At 60.8% G+C, this 13247-nt stretch overlaps 1 protein-coding gene across 1 annotated transcript in view; it reads left to right on the forward strand.

Moving 5' to 3' along the window:
* Window positions 1-13247, forward strand: part of LOC119963007 (protein sel-1 homolog 3-like) — a 129954-nt gene that overhangs the window by 25824 nt on the left and 90883 nt on the right. The window contains 1 exon segment of the mRNA XM_038791459.1: window positions 12341-12467. Within this exon segment, the coding sequence (XP_038647387.1) occupies window positions 12341-12467 (127 nt within the window).

Here is a 13247-nt window from a genome sequence, read left to right on the forward strand (position 1 = left end):
ACCCTCCTACACACCTCCTCATCAACCAGCATCCCCACATCCGGGCACCACAGCGAGCGCTGGTCCCGCACCTCCCCATCTCCAGATCGACCCAGTGCGGAGCATGGTCTGAAATTGCTATGGCCGAATACTCTGCATCCTGCACCTTCGGGATCAATCCCCTGCTCAGGACGAAAAGATCTTTCGGGAGTAAACCCAATGCACATGGGAGAAAAAGGAGTACTCCAGCGCCCTCGGCCTCCCAAACCTCCAGGGATCCACCCCTCCCATCTGGTCCATAAACCCCCTCAGCACCTTGGCTGCCGCTGGCCTCCTACCCGTCCTTGCACTGGACTGGTCCAGTGGGGGATCTAGCACCCTGTTAAAGTCTCCCCCCCATGATCAGGCCCCCTGCCTCCAGGTCCGGAATGCGGCCCAACAAGCGCCTCATGAAGCCAGCATCATCCCAATTCGGGGCATATTCATTAACCAGCACCACCTTCTCTCCCTGCAGCCTGCCCTTCACCATAATAAATCTACCCTCCTTGTCCGACACCACCTCAGACGCCTCGAACGCCACTCTCTTCCCCACCAGAATCGCCACCCCCCGGTTCTTCGCGTCTAATCCTGAGTGGAAAACCTGCCCCACCCACCCGTTCCTCAGACGAACCTGGTCCGCCACCTTCAAGTGGGTCTCCTGGAGCATAGCCACGTCCGCCTTCAGCCCCTTCAAATGAGAAAATACCCGAGCCCGCTTAACCGGCCCATTCAGCCCCCTCACGTTCCAGGTGATCAGCCGGATCAGAGGGCACCCCGCCCCCCTCCCCCGCCGACTAGCCATAGCTTATCAACTGCTCGCCCCAGGCCAGCACACCCTGCCCGACCCGTCCCCCATGACCAGAGGAAAGCCCGCGCTTTCACACTGCCCCACCCCACCCTTCTGACGCAGCTCCCCAAATTCCAGCTCCACCCCATCCCCCAGCCCCGTACAGAAGAGAAAATAAAAAAAAAACAAACCCCCAACAATCCCCACATAACCCAAAACTATACCCAACAGACCCACCCGGAAACAGAGCAAAAACCAGCATAGAAAACACATGTCAAAGTTACAAAACAGCAACAGCAAAAACAGCAACGACCATAGTGCACCGGACCCCGCAGCCCCCAGACCCTAGTTCGAGTCCAGCTTCTCCGCCTGTACAAAGGCCCACGCCTCCTCCGGGGACTCGAAGTAGTGGTGCCGGTCCTTATATATCACCCACAGACGCGCAGGCTGCAGCATTCCAAATTTGACCTGCTTGGCATGCAGCACCGCCTTCGTCCGGTTGAACCCGGCCCGCCGCTTAGCCACCTCCGCACTCCAGTCCTGGTAGATTCGCACTACCGAATTCTCCCACTTGCTGCTCCTCTCTTTCTTGGCCTAGCGCAGCACACACTTCCGGTCGCTGAATCGATGGAACCGCACCAGCACCGCCCTCGGGGGCTCATTTGCCTTAGGCCTCCTGGCCAGCACTCTGCGAGCTCCCTCAAGCTCCAGGGGCAAATGGAAGGACCCCACCCCCATCAACGAGCTCAGCATCGTGGTCACATAAGACGGAGGATCCGACCCCTCCAGCCCCTCCGCCAGGCCCAGGATCCTCAAATTCTTTCGCCTCGTGCGAAAGTCCAGCTCATCCAAGCGGTCTTGCCACTTTTTGTGAAGTACCTTGTGCAACTCCACCTTCCCCATGAGGACCACGGCCTCCTCCTCCCGCTCAGCGGCCTGCCGCTGCAACTCCTGAATGGCCATCCCCTGGGCTGTCTGGGTCTCAAGCAGCTTGTTGGTAGTCGCATTCAGGGAGTCCAGCAACTCAGCCTTCAGCTCCGCAAAACAGCGCAGAAGAGCAGCTTGCTGCTCCTGCGCCCACTGCCACCAATTCTCGGGTGCTCCGCTGGCCGCCATTTTATCCTCCTTCCCCCGCTTTTCCTGGGGAGCTGCTGCAGCCTTTTCCTTTGCCCCACTCCGGGTACGCACCATAAACTTCGGGGAATGTTCCTCCAAGCACCTTCCCCCACCGGGAATCGTCGAAACAGCGCCGTTTGGGGCCCTAAAATAGGCCCGAAAGTCCTTTAATAGTGGGAGCTGCCGAACGTGCGGCTTAGCTCCGCATCACCGCAACCGGAAGTCCCTCAATCTGAATTCTTGATGGACAAGAAACTCTGCATACAATGTCCAATCCTGTTGAGGAAACTAATACCAGGGTTGGTAACTAAAGATTCCCAAGACTTACAAGCAAGAAAGCAACCCTACAGGACGAAGCAGGCTTCCGCCTACAACAGAGGTACCAAAGTTGACACTTGCCACACCTATGAAAGGATGACAAGGTCTGGATTAAAGGCCTCGATAGAGAAGGGGAGAGCACTATCATCAGCGATCAACCTTTGTCCCAGCTTGACATCCCAGAGGGTACAAGTCAGGAGAAAGGGGAGTCTTCACCTCATTCTTAGATAGCCCATTCCCCCAGTACAGTGGCGAGACATTGATCAAGATACCCAGATGCCAGAACAGCCTCCAAATCAACAGATTTGGATAGAGCTCGTCCGTCTGTGGTGGAAACGAGTTGTGGAAAGGTTAGAAGGTCTCACGACTGCCTGAAATTATGAACTCAGAAATTTGAAGGAGGATGTTGGGTAGTAATAACAATGTAAATATATGGAGTGAACTAGAATAACTTGAAATACATTAGATAAGGAGGTGGGGAGCTACAAGCCGGGATTCTCCGACCCCCCGGCGGGTCGGAGAATCGCCGGGGGTCGGCGTGAATCCCGCCCCCGCCGTCTTCCGATTTCTCTGCCCACACCAAAGTCGGCGAGGCATGAATCGCGCCGCCCGCCTCGGAGAATGGCGGGGACCGGCGCGACGCTATGGACCCCGGGGCTGCCCGAATTCTCCCAGCCGGATGGGCCGGTGTCCCACCAACCTGACCATGGGTCACGCCGGCGTAAAGTAAACCACCTGATATAACGGCGTCAACCAGTGCTGATGGTTGATGCTGGACAGCGTGGAAGTCGGTTACGGCGTGGGGTGGCTGCAGGAGAAGTTACGGCGTGGCCGCAGTCTGTGTGTGTGGGGGAGGGGTGGTGAGAGGGGGGGATGAGAGGGGGCGGCGGAAGGGGAGGTGGGTGGGGGTGAGAGGGCGAATGCCGGGGAGGGGGGAAAGGGAGAGTGCCGGGGAGGGGGGGGCGAAGAGGGCAAGTGCCGGTGAGAGGGCGAGTGCCGGGGAGGGGCGAGAGGGTGAGTGCCGGGGAGGGGGGAGTGGGCGAGTGCCGGGGAGGGGGGGAGAGGGCGAGTGCCGGGGAGGGGGGGAGAGGGCGAGTGCCTGGGAGGGGGGAGAGGGCGAGTGCCGGGGAGGGGGGAGTGGGCGAGTGCCGGGGAGGGGGGAGTGGGCGAGTGCCGGGGAGGGGGGGAGAGGGCGAGTGCCGGGGAGGGGGGGAGAGGGCGAGTGCCGGGGAGGGGGGAGAGGGCGAGTGCCGGGGAGGGGGGAGAGGGCGAGTGCCAGGGATGGGGGGGGGGGGGGGGGAGAGGGCGAGTGCCGAGGAGGGGGGAGAGGGCGAGTGCCGGGGGAGGGGGGAGAGGGCGAGTGCCGGGGAGGGGGGAGAGGGCGAGTGCCGGTGAGGGGGGGTGAGTGCCGGGGAGGGCGGAGAGGGCGAGTGCCGGGGAGGGGGGAGAGGGCGAGTGCCAGGGAGGGGGGAGAGGGCGAGTGCCGGGGAGGGGGGGAAGGGCAAGTGCCGGGGAGGGGGAGAGGGCCAGGGAGGGGGGAGAGAGCCGGGGAGGGGGGAGAGGGCGAGTGCCGGGGAGAGGGCGAGTGCCGGGGAGGGGGGGTGAGAGCGAGTGCCGGGGAGGGGGGAGAGGGACGAGTGCCGGGGAAGGGCGGAGAGGGCGAGTGCCGGGGAGAGGGGAAAGGGCGAGTGCCGGGGAGGGGAGGGCGATTGCCGGGGAGAGGGCGAGTGCCGGGGAGGGGGGAGAGCACGAGTGCCGGGGAGGGGGGAAAGGGCGAGTGCCGGGGAGGGGGGAAAGGGCGAGTGCCGGGGAGGGGGAGTGGGCGAGTGCCGGGGAGGGGGGGAGAGGGCGAGTGCCGGGGAGGGGGGGAAGGGCAAGTGCCGGGGAGGGGGGAGAGGGCCAGGGAGGGGGGGCGAGAGCCGGGGAGGGGGGAGAGGGCGAGTGCCGGGGAGGGGGGGTGAGAGCGAGTGCCGGGGAGGGGGGAGAGGACGAGTGCCGGGGAAGGGCGGAGAGGGCGAGTGCCGGGGAGAGGGGAAAGGGCGAGTGCCGGGGAGGGGAGGGCGATTGCCGGGGAGAGGGCGAGTGCCGGGGAGGGGGGAGAGCACGAGTGCCGGGGAGGGGGGAAAGGGCGAGTGCCGGGGAGGGGGGAAAGGGCGAGTGCCGGGGAGGGGGGAGAGGGCGAGTGCCGGGGAGGGGAGGGCGATTGCCGGGGAGAGGGCGAGTGCCGGGGAGGGGGGAAAGGGCGAGTGCCGGGGAGGGGGGAGAGGGCGAGTGCCGGGGAGGGGAGGGCGATTGCCGGGGAGAGGGCGAGTGCCGGGGAGGGGGGAAAGGGCGAGTGCCGGGGAGGGGGGGAGAGGGCGAGTGCCGGGGAGGGGAGGGCGATTGCCGGGGAGAGGGCGAGTGCTGGGGAGGGGGGGGAGAGGGCGAGTGCCGGGGAGGGGGGGAGAGGGCGAGTGCCGGGGAGGGGGGGAGAGGGCGAGTGCCGGGGAGGGGGGAAGGGGCGAGTGCCGGGGAGGAGGGCGAGCGCCGGGGAGGGGGGTGAGTGTGAGGGAGATCGTCCGCCTGGCCAGGCGTCAGCCTCCAACAGTCGTGCCCATGCAGCCCATAGCACCTGGCTGCCCGGTGGGGGGGGGGGGGGGGGGGGGGGGCGTCAGTACGGGCTACTGTGACGTTGTTGTCCCCCCCCCCCCCCCGCAGGCTGTTATGTTCGGCAGCCACACTTCTACATGTTGCCCTGGGGGAGGAGGTGGAGTGTGCCAGGGAAGCTGCCGCAGAGGGGCAGGTGGCAGCCGCCCAGACTGGAGGGCCGCCCACCCGACAGGATGAGGAGGAGGAGATGGTTGCGCCATGGGGACGGAGGCGCCCGAGGAGCCCTGTGTGTACCGGCCCCGCACGTCGTATCAGGACCTCACGGGCCGGGCATGCAGGAGGAGACTCCGGATGAGCCGGGAAACCGTGGCACACATCTGCCACCTGCTGGCATACTTGGCACCGCGTGGCACTGGGGGAAGTCACCCTCTCCCTTGTCCGTCAAGGTTATGGTGGCCCTGAATTTTTATGCCATGGGGTCGTTCCAGGCGCCGAGTGGGGATCTGTCCGGCATCTCGCAGACATCGGTACACCGGTGCACCCGGGCAGTGGCAGACGCCCTTTATGCCATTGCGGACCGCTACATCCGCTTCCCTGTGGACCGGACGAGCCAGGATGCCCGGGCAGTGGGCTTCGCTGCCGTGGCCGGGTTTCCCATGGTCCAGGGGGCGATCGATGGGATGCACGTCGCCGTGCGGCCACCTGCAGATAACAGGGCCGTGTTCACCAATAGGAAGGGGACCTATTCCATGAACATTCAGGTGGTCTGTGGATGATCCTGCACATCTGCGCCTAGTACCCGGGAAGTGTACATGACTCACATGTATTGGCCCAGTCTTACATCGCTGGGATGTTCGAGGGACGCCAACCCCGGCTGAGTTCCTGGGTGACAGGGGTTACCCGTTGCGGTCGTGGCTGATGACGCCTATACGGAGGCCACAGACTGACGCAGAGAACAGCTACAATGATGCCCATGCAGCGACCAGGGGTGTGATAGAGAGGTGCTTTGGCCTGCAAAAAATGCGTTTCAGGTGCCTGGACCGCTCTAGAGGGGCCCTCCAGTACCCGCCAGATAGGGTTGGCAGCATCATTGTGGTGCGCTGCGTCCTGCACAACATCGCCCAGCAGAGGGGGGATGTGCTGCAGGCAGAGGAGGGGGGAGCGAAGGAGCAGCAGGAAGAGGCACAGACCTCCCCAGATGAGGAGGATGGGGGGCAATGGTCAGGACAGACGGGCTGGACATGGGATGGAGGCTGCCCACCATTACCGTCTGGGCCAGCGGGCACGAGATAGGCTGATAGCCGCCTGGTTCACTGACTAGGGGGGCGTGGGAATCGCTCTGAGTATGTGCACAGACCGCACGGCACCAGCCGACCGCCCTCATCCCCCCCCCCCCGCCCACCCAGCACCAACACACTCACCCTCCCACCCACCCACCACCAACACCCTCACCCCCCCCCGCCACTCATCCACCACCAACCACCCCCACCCACCCGCATGCATACCACCCCTCCATTGCACATCCACCTGCGGCACAACGGGTCGGGCTCACACGGTTGCCGGTGGAAGTGTGTCTATTGCAGACCATGGAGGATGATGACGACCCGCTCTGCGATGAGCTCCTGGCTCCACATCGTTGGACAATGTCTGATCCATGGCCACGGTACCACCCTCCACCGGACCATCCCTGCATGCGGCCGTGACACTGCAGCGCACGGTCCCGTCCTCTGCCCGGGGGGAATGCGAGGGTGGCCCGGGGGAGGGGGGGCACACTCACCTGGGGCCGACGTAATACCACCCTTCACACACACACTGACGCTCACCTCACACCACATCCCTGCACGCTTCGCACAGAGCACAAAGGCAGATTAGTATGTGTGAAAGTGATTATAATGACAAACAGTCCATACACGTGCCCTAGCCCCTATAACTCGTCTGTGCCTTGCACCGTGCCAATTTACTCAGTATCTAATTGTTTGGCCTTACAGGCCCTTTGACTACGTCTAGGTGGTTCCCCAGACGGCACAGCTGAACTGGAGGTGGACTCCTGTGATTCCTGCCCTGTGACTCGGTATCCCTTTGGCGGCCGTTTCCTGAGGCGGCCGGTCCTAGATGGGCCAGGCTGCAGCTCGGGCGACTGGGATGGTGAACTGCCAGCCTGTCCTGCCTGTTGCCCACCAGATGCACCTGGGATGGAAAGGAGGGGAGTCCGAGGTGCCACGGTGTTTCGGGACCTCCCCTACAGGGGGACCCGGGACAGTCCCCAGCACCTCCTCCTCCCTTGGGGTGCCTGATGGCCCTTGGGCCTCTACATGGGTCGGGGGTGTTGCTCGTTCTGGGTGAGTGTGCTTAACACTCAATTTGGCTCTATTTCGTTCCTTAGCTTTCGTTGGAGTCGCCAGGTATCGTTAAGATACCGCCACAAGTTTCAAGGTCAAGTTCAAAGCAATAAATCCATACACCAATTAGTAAGTTCAAACAAGACACGTTTATTATATTACAGTAATCTACTAATCATGCATATAAAACTAAGACTAGGCTAATCCTACCACTAATAGGCCAAATACTTATCTGGATAAGGGGACTGCCGGATCAGGGAACAACGGCTTCTAGCTTTGTCCTGGGTCCGCAGGCTTCCAGTAGTTATGGACTAAAGGGGGTCAGGAGTGTCTACTCTTGTAGCGTGCGTTGTATGACACTTACTTATTGGTGGCTGCTGTCCAGACCTCTCCTCCTCAAGGTTCTTCTGCTGCAACCGTGTTCTGCTGGGAGGGCTCGCTGGTCAAGGAGAGGCTGGCAGAGAGAGCGAGCTGGGGTCACGGTCTCTGTCTTATACTCCTCTCAGGGTCTTGCGCCCACCTGGGTGGACCCTCTATACTCTCGCAATCGATTGGGTCTCTTCCCAATCGATTGATTTGAATTCCCCAATAACGGGGCAGTATCTCGATCACTGGGGCAGTTCTTGGGGCTTATTGTTTTGGGCTTCTTTGGCGGCGAAAGGTCTGGCCTTCCATTGAATGTATCGATTAGTGTTAACTTGTTTCTTTTGTGCCTGGGGATCGCCCGGTATCGCCCCATTACTATGTTAACTGTTTTCTTTTCATAGTGCTGTCTGGTTTCTGCAACAGCCAAAACTGGTTTCTGCAGCAGTCCACCTTTGCAAGCTGCTTGCTTTTTACAACATGTCCATTTTCCCTGCACTGCCTGCTGAGACTGGGCCACTGCCTGCTGAGACTGGGCCACTGCCTGCAGAGACTGGGCCACTGCCTGCAGAGACTGGGCCACTGCCTGCAGAGACTGGGCCACTGCCTGCTGAGACTGGGCCACTGCCTGCTGAGACTGGGCCACTGCCTGTTGAGACTGGGCCACTGCCTGCTGAGACTGGGCCACTGCCTGCTGAGACTGGGCCATGGCCTGCTGAGACTGGGCCACTGCCTGCTGAGACTGGGCCACTGCCTGCTGAGACTGGGCCACTGCCTGTTGAGACTGGGCCACTGCCTGTTGAGACTGGGCCACTGCCTGCTGAGACTGGGCCACTACCTGCAGAGACTGGGCCACTGCCTGCTGGTACTGGGCCACTGCCTGCTGAGACTGGGCCACTGCCTGCTGGTACTGGGCCACTGCCTGCTGAGACTGGGCCATTGCCTGTTGAGACTGGGCCACTGCCTGCTGAGACTGGGCCACTGCCTGCAGAGACTGGGCCACTGCCTGCTGAGACTGGGCCACTGCCTGCTGAGACTGGGCCATGGCATTGAGCGCCTCTGCCATCTGCCACTGGCTCTGGCTAATGGTTTCCTGTGAGAGGGCAGTCCTGTGTCTTGGGCCACAGACGCCGCCTGCATGGAAAGCCCCAGGCCTCGCATCCTGCTCCCCATGTCTGACACCGTCGCACCCATTGCCTCCCCCGCGGACGCCACCTGTGCGGTTTCGGCCTGGGTGGCACGCATGACCGGCTCTACTTCCAGCTTCTGGAAGCGGGTGGACTCCTCCACCTGCGTCTGCAGCCGCTGCTATCCAGCCGTCACCCCCTTCGATCATCCCTGGTTCAGTGACTGCATCTGGTCTATGGGTGGGTGTGGTAACTCCAGGAACCCGGGACCCGTCTGGGCGGCAGATGTTTGCTTGTGCCAGGCTGCCCTCCGACCTCCCAGCCCCTCTGCTGCTCCTACCTCCACCTGCTGTCCCGGTACGGCAGTGTTGTGCGCATCAGTGAGTGTACCAGAAGCCTCATCACTAAAGTGCCCAACCGAGGTGAGTGTCTCTGCGATGGTGGAGGGTTTGGAGAAAGCAGTGGCGTTGCGTCGTGATCATCGTCCGACCCAGAGTCCATGGTCCCCTGGGGTGGCGGTTCGTGTCCACCCGTCCGCTGTGTGTCACTGTCTTGTCTTTCGGTGTCATGTGTGTCAGTGTCCCGGGTAGGGGTGTCCCGGGTAGGGGTGTCCCGGGTAGGGCTGTCCTGGGTAGGGCTGTCCTGGGTAGTGGTGTCCTGGGTAGTGGTGTCCCGGGTAGGGGTGTCCTGGGTAGGGGTGTCCTGGGTAGTGGTGTCCTGGGTAGGGCTGTCCTGGGTAGTGGTGTCCTGGGTAGTGGTGTCCTGGGTAGGGGGCGTCCTGGGTAGGGCTGTCCTGGGTAGTGGTGTCCTGGGTAGGGCTGTCCTGGGTAGTGGTGTCCTGGGTAGTGGTGTCCTGGGTAGTGGTGTCCTGGGTAGGGGGCATCCTGGGTAGGGCTGTCCTGGGTAGTGGTGTCCTGGGTAGTGGTGTCCCGGGTAGGGCTGTCCTGGGTAGGGCTGTCCCGGGTAGGGCTGTCCTGGGTAGGGGGTGTCCTGGGTAGGGGTGTCCTGGGTAGTGGTGTCCTGGGTAGGGCTGTCCTGGGTAGGGCTGTCCTGGGTAGGGCTGTCCTGGGTAGGGCTGTCCTGGGTAGGGCTGTCCTGGGTAGTGATGTCCTGGGTAGTGGTGTCCCGGGTAGGGCTGTCCTGGGTAGGGCTGTCCTGGGTAGTGGTGTCCTGGGTAGTGGTGTCCTGGGTAGTGGTGTCCTGGGTAGTGGTGTCCTGGGTAGGCCTGTCCTGGGTAGTGGTGTCCCGGGTAGTGGTGTCCCGGGTAGGGCTGTCCCGGGTAGGGCTGTCCTGGGTAGTGGTGTCCTGGGTAGTGGTGTCCTGGGCAGAGCTGTCCTGGGTAGTGGTGTCCCGGGTAGTGGTGTCCCGGGTAGGGGTGTCCCGGGTAGTGGTGTCCCGGGTAGGGCTGTCCCGGGTAGTGGTGTCCCGGGTAGTGGTGTCCCAGGTAGTGGTGTCCCGGGTAGGGCTGTCCCGGGTAGGGGTGTCCTGGGTAGTGGTGTCTTGGGTAGTGGTGTCCCGGGTAGGGCTGTCCTGGGTAGGGGAGCCCCGGGTAGGGCTGTCCTGGGTAGGGCTGTCTTGGGTAGTGGTGTCCTGGATCGGCTGCGATGTCGCTGGGTGTCAGACGCCTGCGTCGCCGCACTCGCACGAGGCGGGGACGTCGTCTCCGTGTTGCTCCGGGTCTGTCCCTGTCTCGTGGCCGCCCTGCTGCGTCCTGCGGGTATTGCATGCCGGAGGGGCCGGGCCTGTCCCTGTCTTGTTGCCGCCCTGGGGCATCCTGCGGGGACGTGTGGTCCTGCAATACGCAATACAACATACATGGTTAGACACGCAGGCGGTGATCGGGGAAATGGGGTCGGGGAGGATATAGGGAAGGAGGGATATGGGGGAGGGGGGATATGGGGAGGGGGATATGGGGGATATTGGGGAGGAGGGATGTGGGGGAGGGGGATATGGGGGAGGGGGATATGGTGGAGGGAGGATATTGAGGGATATGGGGAGGAGGGATGTGGGGGAGGGGGGATATGGGGGAGGAGGGATGTGGGGAGGGGGATATGGCGGAGGGAGGATATTGAGGGATATGGGGGAGGGGGGATATGGGGAGGGGGATATGGGGGAAGGGGATATGGGTTATATGGGGGAGGGGGGATATTGGGGGTTATGGGGGAGTGGGGATATGGGAAGGGGGATATGGATTATGTGGGGAGGGGGGATTATTGGGGGTTATAGGGGAGTGGGGATATGGGGAAGGGGATATGGGGATATAGGGGAGGGGGATATGAGCGAGTGGGGATATGGGGAGGGGGTATATGGGGAGGGGGGATATGGGGGGTTATGGGGAAGTGGGGATATGGGGGAAGGGGATATGGGGGATATAGGGGAGGGGGATATGGGGGAGGGGGGATATTGGGGGTATGGGGGAGTGGGGATACGATGGGGGATATGGGGGAGGGGGATATGGGGAGGGGGATATTGGGGGTTATGGGAGAGGGGATATGGGGAGGGGGATATGGATTATATGGGAGGGGGGATATTGGGGGTTATAGGGGAGTGGGGATATGGGGGAAGGGGATCTGGGGGATATAGGGGAGGGGGATATGGGGGAAGGGGATATGGGGAATATAGGGGAGGGGGATATGGGGTATATGGGGAGGGGGATATTGGGGGTTATGGGGGAGTGGGGATATGATGGGGATATGGGGAGGGAGGATATTGGGGGTTATGGGGGAGTGGGGATATTGAGGGTTATGGGGGAGTGGGGATATGATGGGGATATGGGGAGGGGGATATGGGGAGGGGGGATATTGGGGGTTATGGGGGAGTGGGGATATGATGGGGGATGTGGGGAGGGGGATATGGGGGAGGGAGATATGGGGAGGGGGATATTGGGGGTTATGGGGGAGTGGGGATATGGGGGAGGGGGATATGGATTATATGGGGAGGAGGATATTGGGGGATATGGGGGATATAGGGGAGGGGGATATGGGCGAGTGGGGATATGGGGAGGGGTATATGGGGGAGGGGGGATATTGGGGGTTTTGGGGGAGTGGGGATATGGGGGAGGGGGATATGGGGAGGGGGGATATTGGGGGTTGTGGGGGAGTGGGGATATTGGGGGTTATGGGGGAGTGGGGATATGATGGGGATATGGGGAGGGGGATATGGGGAGGGGGGATATTGGGGGTTATGGGGGAGGGGGGATATGGGGGTTATGGGGGAGTGGGGATATGGGGGAATGGGGACGGTCTCACTTGTTGGTGTTGTCAACATTCTTGGAATTTGTCAACATTCTCTGTTGATTATTCTTTTGTCTACTATGGACGTACTGTGTACGTTCCCTCGGCCGCAGAAAAATACTTTTCACTATACTTCGGTACATGTGGCAATAAATCAAATCAAAATCAAATCACGTGCCGTAACCTGCAGGGCTACGGACCAAATGCTGGAAAGTGCGGTTAGGCTGTGTGGCTCTTTTTTCAGCAGACCCAGACATGATGGGCCGAGTGGCCTCTTTCTGTGCTGTAAACATCCTATGATTGTACCACTCGTTCTTTTCCCTTGGTTTGACTTATTTGATCAGGTCAGATTTTTCTCTGGCAAATAGATTTAGATTTAATGGAGCCCTTCTAAAATAAAATTCTGATGTGGTTGATCTATGTAAGATTATTAACTTTCTTTTCTTCTAGATGTTGTGGATCTGCTCCGTTTTCCATTTGCATCATCTGGTTTGAATTTCGGAATAACGAGGAAACTGAAAAAATTTAATAACCTGGAAATGGAAGTGGCAAGCAAACAACTTGTCAATAATCCAAGGTATGCCCAGAATATTCCATATGGTATCCTTGTTGACATTCATATTTGTTATTTATTGTTCTAATACCCTGCTTACCCACATCAGAATGCAATACAATAGGCGGAATTCAACCAAAAATGTTCTAAATGTCATTTTGCACAATTTGGCACGGCGTTTCCTGCTGGCTTTTTGGATGAGATCTATACCGGTATTCACCCACGCTCAGGGCGCAATTTAAGTGAAAAATAAAAGAACCCGTTTGAAACTACTGAACGGCACGGCTCCCCTCTGAAGCCACACTTAGCCACATGTCCTGCATTGAGGAGCTCTGGCAAGAGGAGCTCCTCAGCGCAAGAACAGATTGAGACACCATTTGATAATGCCGCCCCGATCTCGTGACCCCCAGACTCCCCCAATGCCCCAACCTACCTGCTGGAGGAGACCTTGAGCCCCCCCTGCACCTCACCACGTACCGACAGGGCACCCCATAGCCTGATCCTTGACGTGGGCAAAATGGCAACTTGGCATCTGGCGCTGCCAGCATGGCACCCTGGAAGTGCCACCTGGAATCCTAGCAATCCCACCTGAGCACCCTGGAAGTGCCAGGACTGCACCTGGGTGGCACAGCCAGGCGGTTCCCAGATGGCACTCCCAGGCTGTCAATGCCAAGGTGCCCAGGTTGCACCAGTAGTGCCAAGGTTCCAGCCTGGACCGAAGCTGAGCGCCATGGGCTTCCAATCACCTGTGAGCCCCCCCTCCCCCAAATGCTGGTATTCCTGGTCCCCATTTGTGGGGACCAG

The sequence above is a fragment of the Scyliorhinus canicula genome, chromosome 3, assembly GCF_902713615.1.
Source record: "Scyliorhinus canicula chromosome 3, sScyCan1.1, whole genome shotgun sequence".
In the NCBI taxonomy this organism is placed as follows: domain Eukaryota; kingdom Metazoa; phylum Chordata; class Chondrichthyes; order Carcharhiniformes; family Scyliorhinidae; genus Scyliorhinus; species Scyliorhinus canicula.